A 22,389-nucleotide genomic window follows, 5' to 3' on the forward strand; every position below is an offset into this window, starting at 1 on the left:
TGGGGCATGGACTATAGGAGAGAAGATATTTCTCCAAGTCGTCTTGTTCAATGACTGACACGTTCATGTGGATGCTGGGGGTTATGATTTAATGCCTCTGGGGAGGGAGCCAAATCAGGGGCGATTGCAGTCTTATCTCTGATCTGAGAGACCTGAGACAGGTATGGGGTTGCACACCTAAAAGTATCCTCCTTATGTTTGAACTGAGTTATTAAACATATTTTTTCTTCTCCAGGTTCTCATCAAAGTTCATGCATGTGGGATTAACCCAGTAGACACCTATATTCGTTCTGGAACTTATAGCAGGAAACCATCTTTACCATATACACCAGGCACAGATGTAGCTGGAGTAGTACAAGAAGTTGGAGAACATGTAACTGCTTTCAAGGTATTGGGTTGCTAGCTGCTCACTTCCTTTCGCTAAAATATTAAAATTTTAGGCCTGGGAAATAGATTCTTATCTGATTTTTCTGGCTTTGATACCCATACCTCACCTCCCCAAATTTAAGTGTGACATTTGATTTGTTGCCACTCCTTGCTACATCGCTTCATTTTATTACTGCCAGTTTGTCTTTGAAGTGTAGTCTTTGAAAGCTAAATTATTTCAAGCACATTTACATCTTGCATTCAAAGTCTTGTTTTTTTTTTTAAATTTGACTATTCCTTTGTTGTCTGAATACCCCCATCCAGTATTTACTAAGGATTTCCACTTAAAAGTTTATTTGAATTGCTTGCCCTACCTTTATTAGCTATCCAGAGTCTCTTTTTCTCTGAATAACAGTGTAAGATTTACACACTGGACTGAAGAAATAGCTTCAGATGGTCGAGTTCCAAGAATATTTTGATTTTCCTTATTTTCTGTGTGCAATGTGGCATCATTCTGCTAATAGCTAGAATTCCCATTAAAAGAAGATACCACTGCCCAATTTTCCCCCTTGGTTTTGTGGGGGAAATACAAATTCTGCATGGTCCTTTCCAAATAATATGCCTACTAATATAAGTAGGTGGGTTTTCAGGCATCAAGAGTTACCTGAAATCTATCTAAAATCTGGGAATCTGGGAAGTTGGATCTCACTTTTGTTGTTTTGCTGGTATTTTAAAAACAAATGGTATTTTAAGATATATATGCATTTTTGTTCACCTTATGTTTCCCTTCTAACTGTATTTGTCTGGATTTCATTCTTTTTTTGTGTGCATACTTTGCAAAAAGCAGAAACAACTCCCCCCAAACTTTAGATTAATCTTGTGCATTTGTTTGCTCCTGTTAGAAAGGCGACCGGGTTTTTACCCTGGGCACTGTTTCTGGTGGTTATGCTGAATATGCTGTCACATCAGTTGACAACATTTTTCCTTTGTCTGATAAACTGGACTTCAAGCAAGGTGCTGCAATCGGAATTCCATATTTTACTGCATACCGTGCCCTCTTTCAGAAGTAAGATACCATTTCCTAAAACTACTTTTAAGTCTTAACTAAGACATACTCCCCCCCATCCTTTCTTGCTTTCCAAATTTACTCCTATTAATTCATCCTGAATTAGAATTGTAAGCACTTTATGACTTTTAAGTGCTTTTTCCTTTTTGAGCCTCAGGAAAAAGTAACAATATAAAAACAAATCTTCACAGAGGTTGCTGGAGACATTCATTCAATACTGTTTTGTCGGTAATGCAGCAAGCAAGCATATTTCTGGTTGTTGGTTTGTTATTTAACCTATGCTGGTATTATACAAGTGATCAGATAGATAGATACACAGACACATACATGGATACATTTTTATATAAATCTATACAATTTATAACATACATTGGCATTTTCCAAATGAGTGCCCTTCAAAGAGGATGGGCTGCATCATCCCAGTACCATCCAGAAGCTTAGCCAACTGAAATGCTGGCTGTGGAATATAAGAATTGTAATGCGGCTTACCAAGTTTGGAAAGGCTAGGATCTACAATGAATATTTTTTGTTTCTTAATATTATATTTCTTGCTTATCACCTCAGTGACAGTATTATTCTATAGGCATACAGGCAGTCCTTGGTTAATGACCATTCATTCAGTGACTGTTCAAGGTTACAACAGTGCTGAATTAGTGGTACTTACGACCGGTCCTTGAAGTTCTGGCCTTCCATGCACCCCCATGGCCACATGATTGCGGTCTGGGCACTTGGCAATTGGCTTGCACTTACAATGGTTGCAGTCTTCCATGGTCATGTGATTGCCATCTGCGACCTTCCCTGCCGGCTTTCCACAAGCAAAGTCAATGGGAAAGCTGGCAGGGAAGGTTGCACGTCGCTCTGGTAAGTCTCCCCCACCCAGCAGGAGTCATCCCTGGCCCAGCCACCTACGCACCCTCCCTCACCTGGCAGCAGCCACCCCTGGCCTGGATGTGCTCATGCCTCACTGGTTGCCTGTGCACCCTCCCCCACCTGGCAGCAGCCACTTACCTGCCCACCAGCCTGCTTGTGAGCTACCTGGGACTTGCAATTTCCTGCTGGCTTCCCCACTGACTTTGCTAGTTGGAAGCTGACAGGAAGTTGCATATAGGTACTTGCTTAATGACCCGTGATCCTTGCTTAACAATGGCAACAAGGACTGCTGGGATTGCTGTTGCTAAATGATGCAGTCACTTGACATCGCACTTTATGACCGCATTGCTTAGCAACGGAAATTCTTGTTCCAATTGCTGTCTTTAAGCAAGGACTACCTGTACTGTATTTTTTACATATAAATAGTGACAGTCACTTAAATATATAGGTAGGCCTCGTTTAGCAACATAAGCATAGTCATGGTTTCACTTAGTGACTGCTTTGCTTAATGACTGAGTTGCTGGTTCCAATTGCAGTTGCCAAATGAGGACTACCTGTAGTTGCCATAAAGGATTTTTAGGGAATTAAAAATATGCGGAACTGATCCCAGTTTAATTGTCAAGAGTCCACTAAATATAATTTCAAATGGATGTTTTTTTCCCTGGCTATATAAACATTAGATTTTTGGGCCGCATAATGTGAAACTGTCACACAGTAGTTATGTTCAAAATATTCTTTATGTTTTTGCAGAGGATCTGCCAAAGCAGGAGAAACTGTCCTAGTCCATGGAGCAAGTGGAGGAGTAAGTGATTCTGTTTTTATTGCTGTATGCCATCCACAGTTGCACTTTTGTGAATTGGTGGCCATATAAATCCTTTAAATCTTTTAAATAAACATGCTGTAACGAGCTGCCACCTGTTGATCCCAAATCCAGTAACTTTCCTTGCAACCAATATTGATTCAAAAGAAAGTTCATTTATTGAGAATAAGTGTACAGATCCAAAGCATTGCTAAGACTGAGCAAAAGCGCGCCAAAAGCTGTTTTTCTTACTTCCCCGCCCTACATCGCCCTTAGTTCTTGGTCCTCTGATTCCCTTGCTGGTATGACCTTGAGCATGCCAGAGCTTGTGATAAGGAGCCATCTGCTTTAAACGGTTTCTCATTCCTACTCCCCCCCCCCCACTTTTACAATGGCAGAACCGCAGCATGTAAAAAGCCATTTTTTAAACTAGCCATCTAATAATCTATTATAAAATCTTGCAAGGATTCTGACATGTTGCCCCTCCACAAAAGAGGGTGTCAGTCAGATGATTCCTCTTCTTCACTCTAAAAAAGAAAAAGCAAAGAGAAACATAATACAATAACCATTCTAATTGTTAAGGCTTTGTAGGATAAACCTCATAAAAAATTTTTAACTAAATGTGGAGCCTTTACATGTTTCTTGTCAACCCATTCAGCCATTGATTTGGGAAAATGTTTCCATTGAATTAAAAATTGAACCCCGCCCCCCATGCTTTCTACTGTCCAGTATCTCTTTAACTTCAAAATGTTGTTCTCCTTCAACCATCATTGGTTTAGGCGGTGCTGGGGAGGGATGCCATTGAGATGACTCTTTATAGGGTTTAAGCAGGTCGCAGTGGAACACTGGATGGATTCTTTTAAAGGTAGCAGGCATCTGTAATCGTAGTGAAACTGGATTAATTACTTTATCTATAACAAAAGGCCCTACGAATTTTGGAGCGAGCTTTCTGGAAGGTTGTAATGATTTAAGATGCTTGGTAGATAAAAGAACCTTATCTCCTACTTTCCATTCTTTTTCTGGGGTTCTCTTAGCATCTGCAAATTTCTTGTACGTTGCTCTGGCCTCCTTCAACGACGCAGCAATCTGAGGCCACGCTTGTGTCATTTGTTGGACCCATTCATCAACTGAAGTGACTTGAGTGGATTGTTTAGGTAGTTCTGGGATTGATACAAAGTCCTGTCCTGTAGCTATTTTAAAAGGGGTGAGGCCAGTGCTTTGGTGCACTGCATTATTATAAGCTACTTCAGCAAACGGTAACAGTTCATCCCAATTGTCTTGTTGGTAGTTAATGAAACATCTCAAATATTGTTCTAACACTGAGTTCAGACGTTCACATGATCCCGCCGTCTGGGGGTTGTACCCCGAACTCAAGCCTTGCGATGTCCCCAATAGTTTTAGGAATGCCCTCCAGAACTTGGCAGTAAACTGGACCCCGCGATCCGAAATTATTCGTTCTGGGACACCATGAGCTCGGTAGACGTGTTGTATAAATAACTTCCCCTTCATGAATCACTGCCTTGTCGTGGCGAAGGGGCTTGCGTAACTCAGTGAAGCCATGAGCTATACCGTGCAGGGCCACCCAAGACGGACAGGTCATGACAGAGAGTTCTGACAAAATGTGGTCCACTGGAGAAGGAAATGGCAACCCACTCCAGTATCCGTGCCAAGAAAACCCCATGGACAATGTTAAAAGGCTAAAAGATATGACGCCGGAAGATGAGCCCCTCAGGTCGGAAGGTGTCCAATATGCTACTGGGGAAGAGCGGAGGGCAATTCCAAGTAGCTCCAGAAAGAGTGAAGCGGCTGGGCCAAAGCCGAAAGGACGTTCAGCTGTGGATGTATCTGGAAGCGAAAAGAAGGTCCGATGCTGCAAAGAACAATATTGTATAGGTACCTGGAATGTAAGATCTATGAACCAAGGCAAGCTGGATGTGGTCAAGCATGAGATGACAAGACTGAACATCGACATCTTGGGAATCAGCGAACTGAAATGGACGGGAATGGGTGAATTTAATTCGGGTGACCATTATATCTACTACTGTGGGCAAGAAACCCTTAGAAGAAATGGAGTTGCAATCATAGTCAATAAGAGAGTCGGAAAGGCAGTAATGGGGTACAACCTCAAAAACGACAGAATGATCTCAGTGCGTATCCAAGGCAAACCATTCAATATCACAGTCATCCAAGTCTATGCCCCAACCACTGATGCTGAAGAAGCTGAGGTTGACCGCTTCTATGAAGACCTACAACATCTTCTAGAACTAGCACCAAAAAAAGATGTCCTTTTCATCATAGGGGATTGGAATGCTAAAGTAGGAAGTCAAGGAGTAATCGGAATAACAGGCAAGTTTGGCCTTGGAGTACAAAATGAAGCAGGGCAAAGGCTAATAGAGTTCTGTCAAGAGAACAAGCTAGTCATAGCAAACACTCTTTTCCAACAACACAAGAGACGACTCTACACATGGACATCACCAGATGGTCAAAACCGAAACCAGATTGATTACATACTTTGCAGCCAAAGATGGAGAAGCTCTATACAGACAGCAAAAACAAGACCAGGAGCTGACTGTGGCTCAGATCATGAGCTTCTTACTGCAAAATTTAGGCTTAAATTGAAGAATGTAGGGAAAACCACTAGACCACTCAGGTATGACTTAGATCATATTCCTTGTGAGTACACAGTGAAGGTGATGAATAGATTTAGAGGATTAGATTTGGTAGACAGAGTGCCTGAAGAACTATGGACGGAGGTCCGTAACATTGTACAGGAGGCAGCAACTAAAACCATCCCAAAGAAAAAGAAATGCAAGAAAGCAAAATGGCTGTCTGATGAGGCTTTACAAATAGCTGTGGAAAGAAGGAATGCGAAAAGCAAGGGTGAAAGGGAAAGATATAAGCAACTGAATGCAGATTTCCAGAGAATAGCAAGGAGAGATAAGAAAGCCTTCTTAAATGAACAATGCAAAGAAATTGAGGAAAACAATAGAATGGGGAAGACTAGAGATCTCTTCAAGAAAATTGGAGATATGAAAGGAACGTTTAGTGCAAAGATGGGCATGATAAAGGACAAAAAAGGCAGGGACCTAACAGAAGCAGAAGAGATTAAGAAGAGGTGGCAAGAATACACAGAAGAACTATACAAGAAAGATCTTAATGTCCCTGATGTCCACGCTGGTGTGATCGCTGACCTTGAGCCAGACATCCTAGAGAGTGAAGTCAAGTGGGCCTTAGGAAGCATTGCTAACAACAAAGCTAGTGGAGATGACAGTATTCCAGCTGAGTTATTTAAAATACTAAAAGACGATGGTGTTAAAGTGCTGCACTCAATATGCCAGCAAGTTTGGAAAACGCAACAGTGGCCACGGGATTGGAAAAGGTCAGTTTACGTTCCAATTCCAAAGAAGGGCAATGCCAAAGAATGCTCAAACTATCGCACAATTGCACTCATTTCACATGCTAGCAAGGTTATGCTCAAAATCCTACAAGCTAGGCTTCAGCAATACATGAACCGAGAACTACCGGATGTACAAGCTGGGTTTCGAAGAGGCAGAGGAACTAGAGATCAAATCGCCAACATTCGCTGGATCATGGAGAAAGCACGAGAGTTCCAGAAAAATATCTACTTCTGCTTCATTGACTATGCAAAAGCCTTTGATTGTGTGGATCACAACAAACTGTGGCAAATTCTTAAAGAGATGGGAGTACCAGACCACCTTACCTGTCTCCTGAGAAATCTGTATGCAGGCCAAGAAGCAACAGTTAGAACCAGTCACGGAACAACCGATTGGTTCAAAATAGGGAAAGGTGTACGACAAGGCTGTATACTGTCACCCTGCTTATTTAACCTATATGCAGAGTACATCATGAGAAATGCCAGGCTGGAAGAATCACAAGCCGGAATTAAGATTGCAGGGAGAATCATCAACAACCTCAGATATGCAGACGATACCACCCTAATGGCAGAAAGTGAAGAAGAACTAAAGAGCCTCTTGATGAGGGTGAAAGAGGAGAGTGCGAAAGCTGGTTTGAAACTCAACATTAAAAAAACTAAGATCATGGCATCTGGACCCATCAATTCCTGGCAAATAGAAGGGGTAGAAATGGAAGCAGTAACAGACTTCATTTATTTGGGCTCCAAGATCACCGCAGATGGAGACTGCAGCCATGAAATTAAAAGACGCTTGCTCCTTGGGAGGAAAGCTATGGCAAGCCTAGATAGCATATTAAAAAGCAGAGACGTCACCTTGCCGACAAAGATCCGCATAGTCAAAGCTATGGTTTTTCCAGTAGTAATGTATGGCTGTGAGAGCTGGACCATAAAGAAGGCGGAGCGCCGAAGAATTGATGCCTTTGAACTGTGGTGCTGGAGAAGACTCTTGAGAGTCCCCTGGACTGCTAGGAGGTCAAACCAGTCAATCTTAAAGGAAATCAACCCTGATTGCTCATTGGAAGGATCGATAATGAAGCTCAAGCTCAGATACTTTGGTCACCTAATGCGAAGAGAGGACTCTTTGGAAAAGACCCTGATGCTGGGAAAGATTGAAGGCAAAAGGAGAAGAGGACGGCAGAGGATGAGATGGTTAGATAGCATCACTGAAGCAATGAGCATGAAACTGAGCAAACTCAGGGAGGCAGTGAAGGACCGGAAGGCCTGGCGCAGTATGGTTCATGGGGTCACGGAGAGTCGGACACGACTTAACGACTAAACAACAACAACAACAACAAATAAATAACTTAGCCAGTTTGGGGGCTGATGGAAGGGATTGGCATGCCACAAAATGTGCTTGTTTGGAAAAAAGGTCTGTAACTACCCAAATAACTCTCTTCTTGTTGCTTTCAGGCAGGTCTACAATAAAGTTCATGGAAACTTGCTTCCAAAGAGCCCCTGGGTTTGCTACTGTCTGTAGAAGCCCCATTGGTTTGCCCCCTCTCCTTTTGGCCATTGCACATGTGGGGCATGTAGCTACATATTCCCCTACATCTTTTCTCATTGTTGGCCACCAAAATTGACGCCTGAGTAGATGTAATGTTTTCACAAAACCAAAGTGCCCAGCTGTTCAGCTGTTGTGACTTCTTTGCAAGATCCACTTTCTAGCGTCTGCAGGGACATACAGCTTATCCTGCCACCACCATGCCCCTTGCTTGTTCACTAGTAATTGGCTGTTGCTTTTAAACCAATCATCCTGAGCAATCTGGGCATTTAATTTTTTCAACAACTCTCCTTCTGGTTGTTCTTCACCTCTTTTTTTCTGAGCTCTGGTGACCACTCTTAGGGCTGCTTGGGTACATGGAATTACAGGAGCGACTACTTCCTCCTGCTTGCTGTTTTGTTGAGGCAATCGAGACAGGGCATCTGCCAGAAATTTTTTCCCCCCAGGAATGTACTTCAGGGAGAAGTTAAATCAATGAAAATATTGTGCCCATCTCATTTGCTTGGGTGACAGCTTCCTCGGTGCAGTCAAAGCTTCTAGATTCTTGGGATCAGTCCAAATTTCAAAGGGATGGGGTGATCCCTCTAACAAGTGTCTCCAGCAAACTAATGCCCAGCGCACTGCGAACGCTTCCTTTTCCCACACCAACAGCGTCTCTCAGTTTCTGAAAATTTCCGGGATATGTATGCACATGGAAACAGCTCCCTCCCTGCCCCCTTCTGTAACAACACAGCTCCCACTGCCACATCCGAAGCGTCTGCCTGTATGACAAGTGGCTGTTCTGGATCAGGGTGCTTTAAGATCGGTTCAGCCGTAAACAGACGCTTTAAACTTTGAAAAGCTTCCTGGCACTCCTTAGTCCAAACCAGGGGGGCTCCACGTTTTGATGCTTTCGCTTTGTCCTTGCCCTTGGTTTTCAACAAATCAGTGAGTGGGAGTGCTACTTGGGCAAAGTTGGGTATGAATTGCTGATAGAAGTTAGCAAAGCCCAGGAAACTTTGAAGCTGATGCCTGGTTTTGGGAGCCTCCCAACCTGTGACGTCCCTCACCTTGACCGGGTCCATTTCAATTCCCTGATGCGAAATTCTATATCCCAAATAATCAATTTGCTGTTTATGAAATTCACATTTGGAGAGCTTGGCATACAATTGAGCCTCCAGTAGCTTTTTTAGTACCTTCCTGACCAATTGTACATGTTGCTCCATGGTCTCAGTGTAAATCAGGATATCGTCACCCCCTGGTATAAATGCTCTTGTAACACCTCATTTATAAGTTGCATAAACACCCCCGCCACTCCTTTTAATCCGAACGGCATTATTTCATAACGGAAACACCCCAAGGGTGTGTTAAAGGCGGATTTCCATTTATCGCCTTCCCAGATTCGCACCCTGAAGTACGCCTCCCTTAAATCCAGTTTTGTGAAAATTTTCCCTTTGGATAAATGGGCCAACAGGTCTTTCATCAAAGGGAGTGGGTACCGGTTGTCAGCAGAAATGGCATTTAGCCCTCTATAATCTGTGCACAAACGTAGGGAGCCATCCTTCTTTTCCCTAAATAGCACCGGTGCAGCAATTTGAGAATCCGTAGGTACAATAAAGCCCCTCTTTAGATTCTTATCAATGAACTCCTGCAAGGCTTCCAACTCTTTGGGTGTCATTGGATACATTTTCTTCGTTGGAAATTTAGCCCCAGGCTCAATCTCTATGGCACAGTCACAGGCGCGATGGGGGGGTAGCTGATCTGACTCCCTTTTGCTAAACACCTCCTGCAGGTCGAGGTATTGCTTGGGAATCTGAGTTGCAGCCTCCCCTGCCTTTTCCCTACTCACAGCGCCCATCTCTTCATCTGACAACGTTTTGGTAATTCCTTCAACTTGCACTCCCCCCTCCTTCGGGAAATGCAAGATCTTTTCCTCCCAGCTCACTTCTGGGTTCTTCCTTTTTAACCAGTTCATGCCCAGAAGCACTGGGTTGCCTGCCATGGGAGTCACTAGGAATTTAATAGTCTCTTTATGGTCCCCCATGGTTAGCTCGAGCTCTTCAGTACGATACTCCACCGGGCCTCCCCCTGCTGGGGATCTGTCCAGCTGGGTAAAAATCACAGGGGTTTTGAGTCTCTTTAACTGCAGTCCCAAACCCCGGGCGAGGGCGGGATTAATCAGATTTTGGGAGCAGCCAGAGTCTATCAGCGCCTGCATCTCTGCCCTTCGCTTCGTCCTCACCACCCTTAGTTCCACCCAAATTTTAATGGGAATCACCCCCATCTCTTTGCTTTCCGAGTCCTCTCGTGAGCTGCTTTCTTTCTCTGGAAGAGCAGCCGCCTGTCGGAGAGAGAGTGGAGCTAACAACTTCCGGGTTTTGCCGCCACCGCGTGTTGCCACTCTAGCTCCCGTCTCGCTGCCTACTGCCGCTGACTCCTTCTTGCTGGGCTTCGAAGACTTCGGCCCCTTCCGCTCCGTTTTCTTGCCTCCTTGCTCCGTCTTTGCTTTAGGGCACGCAGCAGCAAAGTGCTCCGGCTCCCCGCAGTTGAAACAGACGCGCCGGCTCCTGCTACTTTCCGGCGCGCTGGTCTTTGCCTTGGGCGCCACCTTCTTTGTGCCGGGTAAGGGCGGAAGTCGGGTTCTTGCTTCTATGGTGCGCCATTGCTCCTCCACTTCGCCGGCCATAGCGACCCATCCATTAAAGGTTTTGGGGAAACCCCGGCACACCACGCGCTGCAACAACTCGGGTTGCAAGCCTCTCTGGAAGAACTCGATCAGGAGCTCTTCAGGCACGTGAGGCAGCCTTTGAGCCAACCCCCGAAATTCCTAGGTGTACTCTGATACTGACTTGGACCCCTGCTTCAGCCTTTCCAGGTCACGTCATGCTTTAAACGCCACGCACGGGTCTTCAAAGCGCGTGCAGAGAGCCGCCATGAAATCCTCTAATCTCCTTAAAGCCCGGTCCTTCGCCCTGTGCAGGCCAACCACCCATTCTGCAGCCATACCTTCAAAAAAACTGGACACATAGGAGACCTCCTCTTCCTCGCTGCAGAACAGACCCCCATAGCCTTCCATGTAGATCCGCACCTGGGTGATAAAGCAAGCCAGCTGCTCAACATCTCCCCCAAATTTCATGGAGATGCCCTGCTGCTGCATCGGGCTCTTCTTGGCTCTGCTTGGTGTGAGATCCTCCTCCTCCTCGCTGGAGGTCTCACCTTCGGCCGACTGCTCTGCTGCCTCTGTACCTCCTGGTGTGCCGCTGACTCTCGCGTGGGGGCGTAAATCCCCCTCCAAGCAGTTGATCCACCGCTGCTTTTAGCGCTCGCACATCATCAGATAGGGACCCCATCTGCCCTTCCAATTTCCCATGCGATCTTTCATTGAAGGGCCCCGTCCCCTTGTCGCCATTGCCTTCGCCCCCGCTCGGGCTTGGCACGACGATTGCACCGGCTCCTCCTGGGTTATCACCTTCACTTCCAATGGAGGGGGGACCGGTCTTGTCAGCCATCCCGCTGCTCAGTTGGTCCTGGTCAACGTGAGGCTTTGGCCTCCCCGCAGGGCAATCTCCCTGGTGGAAGTCTGCACTGGGAGTCTTAGCAAAATGTAATGAGCTGCCACCTGTTGATCCCAAATCCAGTAACTTTCCTTGCAACCAATATTGATTCAAAAGAAAGTTCATTTATTGAGAATAAGTGTACAGATCCAAAGCATTGCTAAGACTGAGCAAAAGCGCGCCAAAAGCTGTTTTTCTTACTTTCCCCCCCCCCCACATCGCCCTTAGTTCTTGGTCCTCTGATTCCCTTGCTGGTATGACCTTGAGCATGCCAGAGCTTGTGATAAGGAGCCATCTACTTTAAACGGTTTCTCATTCCTACTCCCCGCCCCCCCTTTTACAATGGCAGAACCGCAGCATGTAAAAAGCCACTTTTTAAACTAGCCATCTAATAATCTATTATAAAATCTTGCGAGGATTCTGACACATGCATGTATGTATGTATGTACAGGGAAGATTTACCATGTTCTTAAGGGGGTTGATATTCCCTTTCAGGGTAAGCCATATTACACAGAGTGCAGAAAAAGCATAATGACTATTAAGCCCCAACCCCAAAAGAAGCATGAGATAAGAAAAAGGGCAGGAAAAGTATAGTACCTAAATGTAGTTTACACAGGCACCATTCACTATATCTATATGTATTTTTCTATCCTTGCAAATTATTATTTTTTTCACCTGTACACAGGCTCACAAGTTGCCTTTTGTTCCTTAGCTTCTCACCTCTCTCTTGTTGAGGTTCTCATTAACTTTATCCAATTACAGCTTCTCGATCTGCCTCTGCCGCTTAATTCAGTCACTCATCCTTTATTTTTTCCAATTTCATTCTTATTTATACTTCTGTCTGACAAGATCATCTCAGTTTTCTTCTTTTGTACCAGTCACTTACTTTTGTATTCAGCCCATATTTGTTCAGCCCTGATCCATTCTTGATTCTTCTTGTTTTACAAAACATAGTCTTTCAGTAGCCCATTTCACCTGCGTTCAGCTTTTTTCCCCTGACATACTCAACTCTCAGGTGGGCAGAATCATACTTCATACACAGCTATCTTCACTTCATTTGACAAATATTCATTCCATGCAACAGATCACACTACCCATAACCCTTTTGCTAGGATTTGTATGCAACTATAAAGAAATCCACACATTTCTCACCACCTGCTGAAGAGCGAAAACCTGGCCTGCGTACCCTGTGACCAGCAAAAAGCCATACTGTAGTTCCCAAAATTTGTCCACTGTTACCTTTAGTACCTTTAAACCAGAATTCTGCCAAATACCTTCCTGCACACACTTAACAAACAAATAGCCCATTCCCTTTTTCTTGATTTGTCTTATCTTTCCATGACACTTAAATATTGGATCATATTCATTCCGAACTTTGTGTAATTTTTCTCAAACACATTTCTAGTTTGCCCATCCTATTATGTGAAGTAGAATGACATTTGATTTCAAATTATTTAATGGCTTCAACTAATCTGATACATTTCACATACAATATGCTTAGTGCTTATCCTATAGTACCCCCATAATGCATTAAGGGTTGCAACAAAGTGGTCCTCTGCTAGCAACTTCTTAAGCATTAAAAAAGACACTTGGAAATGTGTTGCTTGGAAATGCGTCTCCTTTATTGAAAAGTATGGGGTCTCTGAATTGCTTAGAGTAGTATTTAAGGAGTAGCTTAAAGCTGATACCTTGGAAATTTGAAGAGGGAATGGTTGCATTATAATGGCAATTGAGCAGATAGATTTTACACACTATCTGAAAAAGAATAATAGTATACCCTTATGGTTGATTTAATTATTCATTTGCCTGCTTTTGTTTCAGGGATGATGTTTGCACTATTGTTAAGAGAAAGAGTAGATTGTCTCATGCAGATGGTATCAAGTAAGGGTGAGCTATAAACACACTGAATATTATAACAAGTATAGTAATAGTTAAGAGGTTAATGCTATGTGACTGAATGTCTCCCATGCACGGTTGTCATGATACTATTATGCTGGGAACTTTACTACTACTTATCTTCTCTACTTTGCTTTCCCTCTCTGTTTCTTAGGTTGGAACAGCAGCATGCCAAATAGCAAGAGCTTATGGTTTGAAGGTTTGGGGCACAGCCGGGACAGAGAAAGGAATGAACCTAGTTTTGAAAAATGGCGCTTGCAAAGTATTTAATCACAGGAAGACAGATTACTTGGCTGAGATTAAGGTAATTTGAGTCTGCTGTCCCACCTGTAACCTTTCAAAGATAAGTTCCATTTAATTCAAGGGGACTCAACTTCTAGGTAAGCAAGTTTAGATTGCAGTCCTACTATGTTTTACACATCTTGTGGAATTATGTGGGCTTTATTCCAATTATAACCTTAAAGGTATGTATTCATTTCATTTCTCCCTTTTTGAATAAATATATGTTTGCTTTGGACTGCAGGTGGCAACATATTTAGATGCTAACTTTCTCTCAGTCTTTGATACCAACTTACTCATTCATTTTTTGTTTAGATCACTCCCTACTTTTTCCATATTTACAACATGATGTAATGTGTGTTGCAATGTTTGGTGGCAAACTTTGCAGGACTTTTTAAAGTTAAAAAATACATGGTTGGGCTGGGGTAGGTTCAAGATTACGTATCAGACTATACTGAAAATGTACCTATTATCATGAATGAGAAGCTTGTAAATCTTTCATATGAATTATGAATCTTTCATATGAATGATGTGAATTATAAATGACCATTTGTATCCATCTGAAGCTGGAGCTTATCTTCCCCACCTGGTCATCTTTCTTTTCTAGAGTTGCTGCACTTGATACCCCTGATTGCTTTTTAAAATTTGTTTAAAATAAAATGTGTTTAACCCCCCTTAACATATGGGTAGGGTAAGAGATAAATGCAACAATACTGTATATATTTTGATTTTTAAAAGTAAGTTATAGAAAATAACAGTACCTATAGAAGGACTCTATTGAACCAAAGACTCCACAAAATAACAGTAACAATTCATGAATGACAAAATCTGCCAGTCTTCCATGGTTTCACAATGCAGCTGATTTATTTATTGTGTAGGAAATTGCTGGTGCCCAAGGCATAGATGTGATAATAGAGATGTTAGCCAATGTCAACCTTGCAAATGACTTGCAACTGCTGTCAAATGGAGGAAGAGTGATGGTAAGTAAGCAGCTCCACTTTTTAATTAGTGGCTTACCATAAAGAATTTTATTTTATAATTTTCTTTTCATCCCTCTCTATGACAGATTGTGGGTAGTCGTGGCCCAGTTGAGATAAACCCTAGGGATACTATGGGGAAAGAATCAAGCATCAGAGGAGTTCATTTATTTTCTGCCTCTAAGGTAAAAACTAAAATGATGTGACATAATAGGTTAAGCTGAGCTGTTTATCTTTTTTGTTACACAGTCTCAATTGATTGCCTCCATATGGAGAATTCTGGAAGTTTCTTTAACTTCTATCCTTTCTTCTGTTTTGTCTTTCATTTAGTCATACAGTGTGAACTTTTCCATTTGGGGGGACTTTACATTTACTTCCTTTTCAGGAGCTTTGGACTGGCTAATGAAGGGAATGTTTGGGTCTTTGCTTTTATAAGGCTTCACTGGACAAAATAGATCAATGCTGACATTCCCAACAGTATCAACACATAAGTTTGATTTCTGGAAAGGACAGGATGTCTGCCTTGATTTTAAATGTTCTCTTCTCCATTTAGGAAGAGATGCATGAATGCGCAATGGCAGTTCTTGCGGGGATAGAAGCTGGTTGGCTGAAACCAGTATTGGGCCCTGAATATCCAATGGAGAAAGTGGCAGAGGCTCATAAAGACATAATCCACAGCAAAGGGGCTTTGGGGAAGATGGTGCTTCTTACACGTTAATTCTTTTTGTTAAGTTCCTCTGCAGTAATCATATACATGCTGATTGCCGTCTTTATGCAGTGCATTTGAAATGCTATACAAAAAAGTGATGTGGAAGTAAAACACAACAGATACAACTGGTGTGAATTTGCAGAACAAATCTAAATATTTGTATCAGGTTTCACGTGATTAAATGATTTGCCTTTGCCTTTCTGAAAGACTGCACTGTTTCTTCTTCTATGGGCCCTTGTAACAATATTTGGATTGTACTGCTGAATCATGCTTTGGCTCTCTATATTCATGAAAATGCTGAAAATATATTTAGGCCAATGCAGAAATATCAGTATGGCATACCTTCTGAGATTTACGGATTGCAGAATCCTGTTCCCTTAGAAACGAACAAGCAGCAGACATGGAGCTAATAAATCATTTGTTTTATTATCTTATACAATTGCATTCATTAGTTGACATCTGTTAGTGTACCATATGTTTAGCAGTAATGACAACAGAATGCCAGGTCATCCAATTGCTGATCTTTTGTGCAAGCTGGAGAGGTGTGGCTTGACTACTGCGTAGGCACATCCATGTGCCCAACTTACGCAGTCCTTCTGCTCAGAAAAAGAGGGGGGAAATTGACACTAGCTTTCCTTAAGGCAAGTATTTCCATTTGTGCTTGGAACTGCAGTTTCTGGTATTCCCAGCAGGTAGGGATAATGTCCATATTGGCTGAGGAATTCTGGAAGTTGCAGCTGTAAGATATCTAGAAAGTACCAGGCTTTGGAAGGCATACCTAAGTGCACAATGTGTTGCCATCAGTTGTGGTGATGGATACCAACTGAGATGGTTTTAAAAAGAGATTGGTAGGATTTAAGGAGAATTGGGCTCTTGATAATTGGGCAATATGCCTTGAATGAGATGCTGGGTGGCCTTCTTTCTGCCAGCCTGTCAATGTTTATGAGCTTCCTAAATGTATCTTGCTGGCCATTCTAGGACCAGGAATGCAGAAGTTGATGTATCATTAGCCTAATCCCCCAGGGCTCTTATATCCTGACACATAAAGTGCAATCAGGATCTTCTTTTGTGAACCTCTTGCATATAATAACTTCATTTGGATGTAATATAAAAGTAATAGTTTTAAAATTTGCAAACTATGTGTCTAGTTTTTATAAAAGATAAAGCTGTCTGTGGTTTCATTTCCCTTAGGCCTTATCTGAATCCATATAGGATTAGAGTTGGGGTTAGGGTTAGGGTTAAGTTAATCACTCTGGGGCTGCTGTGGTTTAAACAAATTTTTTTTCCTGCATTCAAGGCACTGATTTTAAAACTCCATAAAAATTAAAACCATCATTAGGCTATTATTTATTTCACAATGTACAAAATAGGGTTTGCTTCCTAAATACAGTGCAGCCTAGGGTTCTGTTAATTATTCACTTTATTTAGTTTTGGTTTGAATCCACATAGGAATTAGGGCTAGGTTTGGAGTTAAACTAATCATGCACTCTGGGGTTGACTGTCACCCTTTTCTTAATGGGATTAGGTTCAACATGTCATGTGTGGTAAGTGTCATGGCCTTGTGACTCCAGCATCACATGGAGAGGTGGTATACACGTCATATCCAGTTAGGGTCATGACCTGGTGACATCTGCATCACGTGGGGTTTGTTTACTTTGATGATGTCACTGATTAAACAAATAGATAAGCCACTGTTAGTATATACATTATTACTACTGATGTATACTTCTGGATTTTTTGTTTCACCTGAATGTATTACAGATGCAGGATCAAGTATTAGTGCTGAAGGATAATCTTTCTCGAACTGGTAAAAGCTTATGGTTTTATAACTTGCAAGTTATTGATATGATCTACGCAGTTTTCAGTTCAAAGCATTACTGAAGATGAGCAGTTACTTTTGAAAGCCAGATAGTAATTGTTTGAGTTTGTGATGGAAGCCACTAGCAGTGGTAATGAATAGAACCTAAATTCTGTAAATATGGTTCTGTTCTGACCAAAGCAGGTGGACAAATCCATCCTCTCAGGCTACGGATGATCTTGCTTAACTGCCATCATGCTGAAGTTTATTCTAAGTAACTATATGACAGGGCTAATATCATCACTGCAGCACTGTTTTAAATGCTGCAGAACATGGGTTTTCAAACTTTTTCAGATCATGGAATTTGTCAGTTAAAAGAAAACATTCCCAGGATGCCTGATCGAGGGAAAGCTCTAGTGATAGAAAATTGGTTGTGTTGAAGGTTTTTTTTTTTTTTTTTTGCACTTAGTCTTTCCTCTAACTCTAGGGTTCTGTGAAATTCAGTTTGAAAAACCCTGTTGATGTAATGGTATGTGGGAATGACCTTTGGAGACAGAAGGAAGAGCCACAGACTAGACAATGGTCAAATAAGAGGCAGCTGAGCCCACAGAAGAAATGTGGGTATGACAAATGTCTCAGAAGGGACCGTCTGTAGTTTCTTGGACTCTAAAAGCAAGGTGGAGGGGAGAGATGTACTTTCAGACTTGCAAGATTCTGTTAATGTCACCTTACAATCAAGTTCGAGCTAGTACTTCTGAATGTGCTTCTTGTGTGGACTACCTCGCAAGGCTGACATCAATCTTGCAAGTCTGAATGTTGTAGAGAACATTTCTACAATTTTAAAACCACAGAAATCCTGTAGAGAACAATAGAAGTCAACAAATAGATGCATCATCATTACAATCTCTAGAAGTCTAGCCCTGTTCATAAAAGGTTCATTTGTGATCAGATTAGATGCTTCTACACAAATATATTTGTGCAGGAAGAAGATATTTAATATATATTTGTTTAGGTCATTTTATGCTCTTATTGTTTCTTTTTATTCCATCATAGTGTCACAGCCAGAAGGTTTGGGGGAAAGGTGAGTGTAAGGTGGCTGGAAGAGCTGTTGAGGCATTTGCTGGCCTGCTTGCTATGAAGGAGCATAGTGCTGTGACCTGAGCTGCCGATCTTGCCTGGACCCAGGAACTTTGTCCTAGGTTCTGGAGTGCTGGTTAGCCATTGGCACTGGAGTTGTGGGCAATCTCATTCTGGCAGTCACCATTTTGGCGACTTCTCCACGTCTTGCAGAAGCCTGACCCTACCAGCAGCGGAAGCAGATGAGACCTCTGAGAAAAGTATTGTGCAGGCTATAGGAGATCTGATCATATCTGAAATGAGCTGCATGTACAGGTCTGGCTTTAAATTGTGAGTCTCCAGCCACTCTACTACAGAGACTGAATCACTTTAGAGGCTGGTTTGGAGGAACATACTTCCTGGGTGCCTAGTTGTCTTACTATCAGCTGGAATGAGAAAGTGACCTAAGATAGTCTAATTGCTAGATTACATTAGTGCTGATCCCTTAGATGCTGCTCCCAGCAAGATAATTTGAGGACATCGCTGGGTTTGGACCTTGGAGGGGAGCCCTGGGAGACAGCTAAGACTAAACTTCAGATTTTCCATTTTGCAAGAGCTTCCCTCTCTCTGGTGACAGAAATGAATAATTTGGGCCCTTGCAGTTAGTTTTCACACCAGGATGCAGCATGGAAACTGCATTGGTCACACTTGTGAATGACCTATGGAAAGAATGGGATTGGGGGAGACTGGGATTGGCAGATTGAAAGATCAAGGACTGGTCCTCTTTGATTTCTCAGTGGCTTTAGATACCATCAACCACAGTATCCTTCTGGACTGTCTCTGAGGGATTGAAATGGAGAGAGCTATTTTGCAGTGGCTTTCTTCCTGAAGGGGCATTTTCAGTGGGGGGTGGTGGTGGAAAAGAAGACCTCAACTCTGCGGAGTGCTTCAGAGAGGTTTTTTAAATTTTACTTAATGCTGGCTGACTCCAAATGACGCTGGGTGGCTCACATCACACCAGATTGTATAAAAACAATATAATGGAAACAACAGACAACAGAATGAGCCTAGAATAAAAGAAAGAGGAGCAAGATGGCAAAACCATTTTTCCTCTCTCTACTCCTTTTTAACATCTGGGTGAAACTTTTGGGAGAGGCCATCTGGCAGCACAGAGTTTGGTATTACCAGTATATTAATGATATCCAGCTATACATCTTGCCCCTGAGCCAAATGAGTGATGCGCTGGAAATACTGATCCATTGCCTGAAGGCTGTCAGGGATAAGTTGGGGAGGAACAGAGTTTGAATCCCTCCAAGATAGAGTGGAATTGGGTTTGTGGACCTAATGATTCCTGGGAAATTGCATCTTTGAATCTGAATGGGGCTGTACTTCCCTGCTTAGAGGTGGCTAACAAGTTCTAGACTCACAGCTCCTGCTTAATGGCAAGGTGGAAGCTGTGACTAGGAGGCTTTTGCACAGCTACATCTTGTGTGCCAGTTGTGACTATCCCTGGACTGGGAGGCTCTGCTCACATCACTCATGCTTTAGTCACCTCCTGTCTGAATAACAGCAACGTGCTGTCCTTGAAAAGCATTCAGAAGCTACAGTAGTTACAGAATGTAGTAGCCTGAGCAGTAATGGGTATGTCCCTATATACTTGAGTGACCTCACTGCATTGGGAACTACATTGGTTGCCAGTCAACTTGTGGGGTGTGATTCGAGATACTGGTGGTCCCTTCAAAGCCCTGTGTGGCCCTGAACCTAGTTATCTGAGGGTCTGCCTTCTCCTGTATTCATCTGCCTGTTTAACAAGATCGGATAGGGTCAACTCCTTCCAAATCCCATCCATGGTGGGGCCTCAAAACCATGCTTTTGAGTAGCTGCCCTCATTCTTTGGAACTCCCTCCTGACAGGTAGTCAGTCAGCTTTGTCCCTCTTGGACTCCAGGAAAATGGTGAAGATATCATTTCCATCTTGCACAGGAGGTGGATGGCATGTTATAACTGAAGGCAGAGTTTGCAGATGTGTGGCATTTGTATGTTTAGTTTTAACCTTTTCTGAGTTTGTCGTTTTTTATATGTACTTGGGGTATTATTTTATTTTATCTTGACGCTGTTAGCCACCCAGAGCCTCCAGGAACGAGCAGCCTACAAGTACAGTAAGCAAGTAAATAAATAACTGCAAACAATAAAGAGAAGAAAGATGATGTTCTCTGTTTCTCAGTAGATGGATAGTGGGAAAGGAAAAATAAGGAGACAATTAAAACAACAAAATCTATTGAAAGCATTGTAACTGACTTAGGCGGAGACTAGAAGCATGGGAAATGAGATTCCTGTTCCCCCCTTTTTCTTTTATAGTGAGCCTGTGGCTCCTCTATAGTAAATACTGCTTCCCAAGTGAAATTTAATATATTCTAACAAACACCACACAGAGAGTTGCTGATCACGTGCCTAGAAAAATTATTCCAATGTAGAAAAGCCCCTGACGAGTACTGGTTGATGAGCCAAAGCTTTCTGAGGTCTGCCAGTCCCAGAGCACATGCCTAACCTTGGGGCAGATTTAGGCTAGTTGAGCATAAAAATTGTAGAGCAGTATTCCTCAACCTTGGCAGCTTTAAGAAGTGTGGAATTCAACTCCCAGAATCCTCCAGCCAGCAAGACTGGCTGGGGAATTCTGGGAGTTGAAGCCCACATATCTTACAATTGCCAAGGTTAAGAAACACTGCTGTAGAGCTTCCAACAATCTCTTGTTGGAAGAGATTGAAGGAGAGGCCAGGATTGCCCCTTTATTATAATTTGGATGTAAATATGCATATTATGTTTTTATAAGGGCCTTCAGCTTGAAAGAAAGCATGATTTAAGGCGGGGATAGGAAACCTTCTGTTCTCCTACAGTATTTTGGACTGCAGTTTCTATAAATTTCACTCGGCATGGGATTCCTGGAATTCTAGTCCAAACCTTCTGTTCTCCTACAGTATTTTGGACTGCAGTTTCTATAAATTTCACTCGGCATGGGATTCCTGGAATTCTAGTCCAAACCATCTGAAGAGAGAATTTTAAATATACATAGTTTTTAAAACCATTGTGGAGATGTTCTTCTGCCTATTTTCTATTGGTGAGGCTTCTCAGTGGTGTTAAAGTAATTATGAGAGTTTGTTGACTTCCCACCAGAAGGTGTCATACTAGTATTATTTTAAACACATTTCTTCTCCATAGCTTTTGACTGCGATGGGGGAAAATAATTGTAACAGCATTTGCCAGAACACAATTTCACACCTTCTACTTGAGATGCTCATGGGATTCTCAAGAAAGATGGAAATTATTGGAGACCTTCCTTTTAAATAGGTTGTGTTTTGTTTGCAAGATCTATGACAAACCCCCTTCACAAACCCCCTTCACAAAGAATGAGCAAACAAATCGGTCTGAAATCCTGTGAGCTCATATGAACTTTATGAAGGCAATAAACTGATTCCAATGCTATAAATGTATTCGGAGGAGATACAAGCTATTGGATTAATATAGTGTAGTAAAAGTGTCAAGGTCTGGAGGACCAATTTATGCTGACATAAAAAAGCCTGCTTCATACTTTTGCATACAAACAGATAAGCATCATGTTATAAAAAGTGTCCAGCTGTTAAGTATGAAGTGCTGGTGATTTATTTGCTGTGACTATATGGATCAGACTGTGTTTGCAGTGAAATAAACTTAAAATGACAGTATCAATTTTGTATACTTCAACTCTGTTTTGTTTAGCATTTGGATTCTTATTCTAACCTTTGTATGCATTTTAAAATTCTTGATAATATATTCTTTATTCCATAAGAATGTGGGTTTCCAAACTGGATAGTAGGAAGCAAAGGGAATATGGGTAGCCTTTCACATTTAGAGCTATGCACAGTAATATGAATGTAGGAAACAGAAGAACAGAACACAGGTCCCCAGCTTATTTCTTTTTAGCTTAAATCTTCCTTCTGGTATATCTCTATCTGAAATTGGAACTAGGTGCTAGTAGAAAAGTAAAGCCAATGAAGTGGAGTTGCACATTTTCCTGATATTGTTAGCAGGATGGAATGATAACTTTCAATCAGCGAGCCCCATCTTCTTTAA

At 42.3% G+C, this 22,389-nt stretch overlaps 1 protein-coding gene across 5 annotated transcripts in view; it reads left to right on the forward strand.

Annotated features, from left to right (window-relative positions):
• Positions 1 to 22,001, forward strand: part of CRYZ (crystallin zeta) — a 27,766-nt gene extending 5,765 nt beyond the window's left edge. For all 5 annotated transcript variants that reach the window (XM_088154506.1, XM_088154502.1, XM_088154504.1 and 2 more), the window contains 7 exons: positions 236 to 388; positions 1,269 to 1,432; positions 3,053 to 3,104; positions 13,619 to 13,768; positions 14,622 to 14,723; positions 14,810 to 14,905; positions 15,274 to 22,001. In XM_088154506.1, the coding sequence (XP_088010632.1) occupies positions 236 to 388; positions 1,269 to 1,432; positions 3,053 to 3,104; positions 13,619 to 13,768; positions 14,622 to 14,723; positions 14,810 to 14,905; positions 15,274 to 15,438 (882 nt within the window). In that variant the 3' untranslated portion in view covers positions 15,439 to 22,001. The remainder of the gene's footprint in view (positions 1 to 235; positions 389 to 1,268; positions 1,433 to 3,052; positions 3,105 to 13,618; positions 13,769 to 14,621; positions 14,724 to 14,809; positions 14,906 to 15,273) is intronic.
• Positions 22,002 to 22,389: the final 388 nt, after the last annotated feature.

The sequence above is a fragment of the Python bivittatus genome, unplaced genomic scaffold (genome assembly GCF_059951505.1).
Source record: "Python bivittatus isolate LINGU-HERP-01145 unplaced genomic scaffold, Pbiv_v1 ctg000700_np1212, whole genome shotgun sequence".
NCBI lineage: Eukaryota > Metazoa > Chordata > Lepidosauria > Squamata > Pythonidae > Python > Python bivittatus.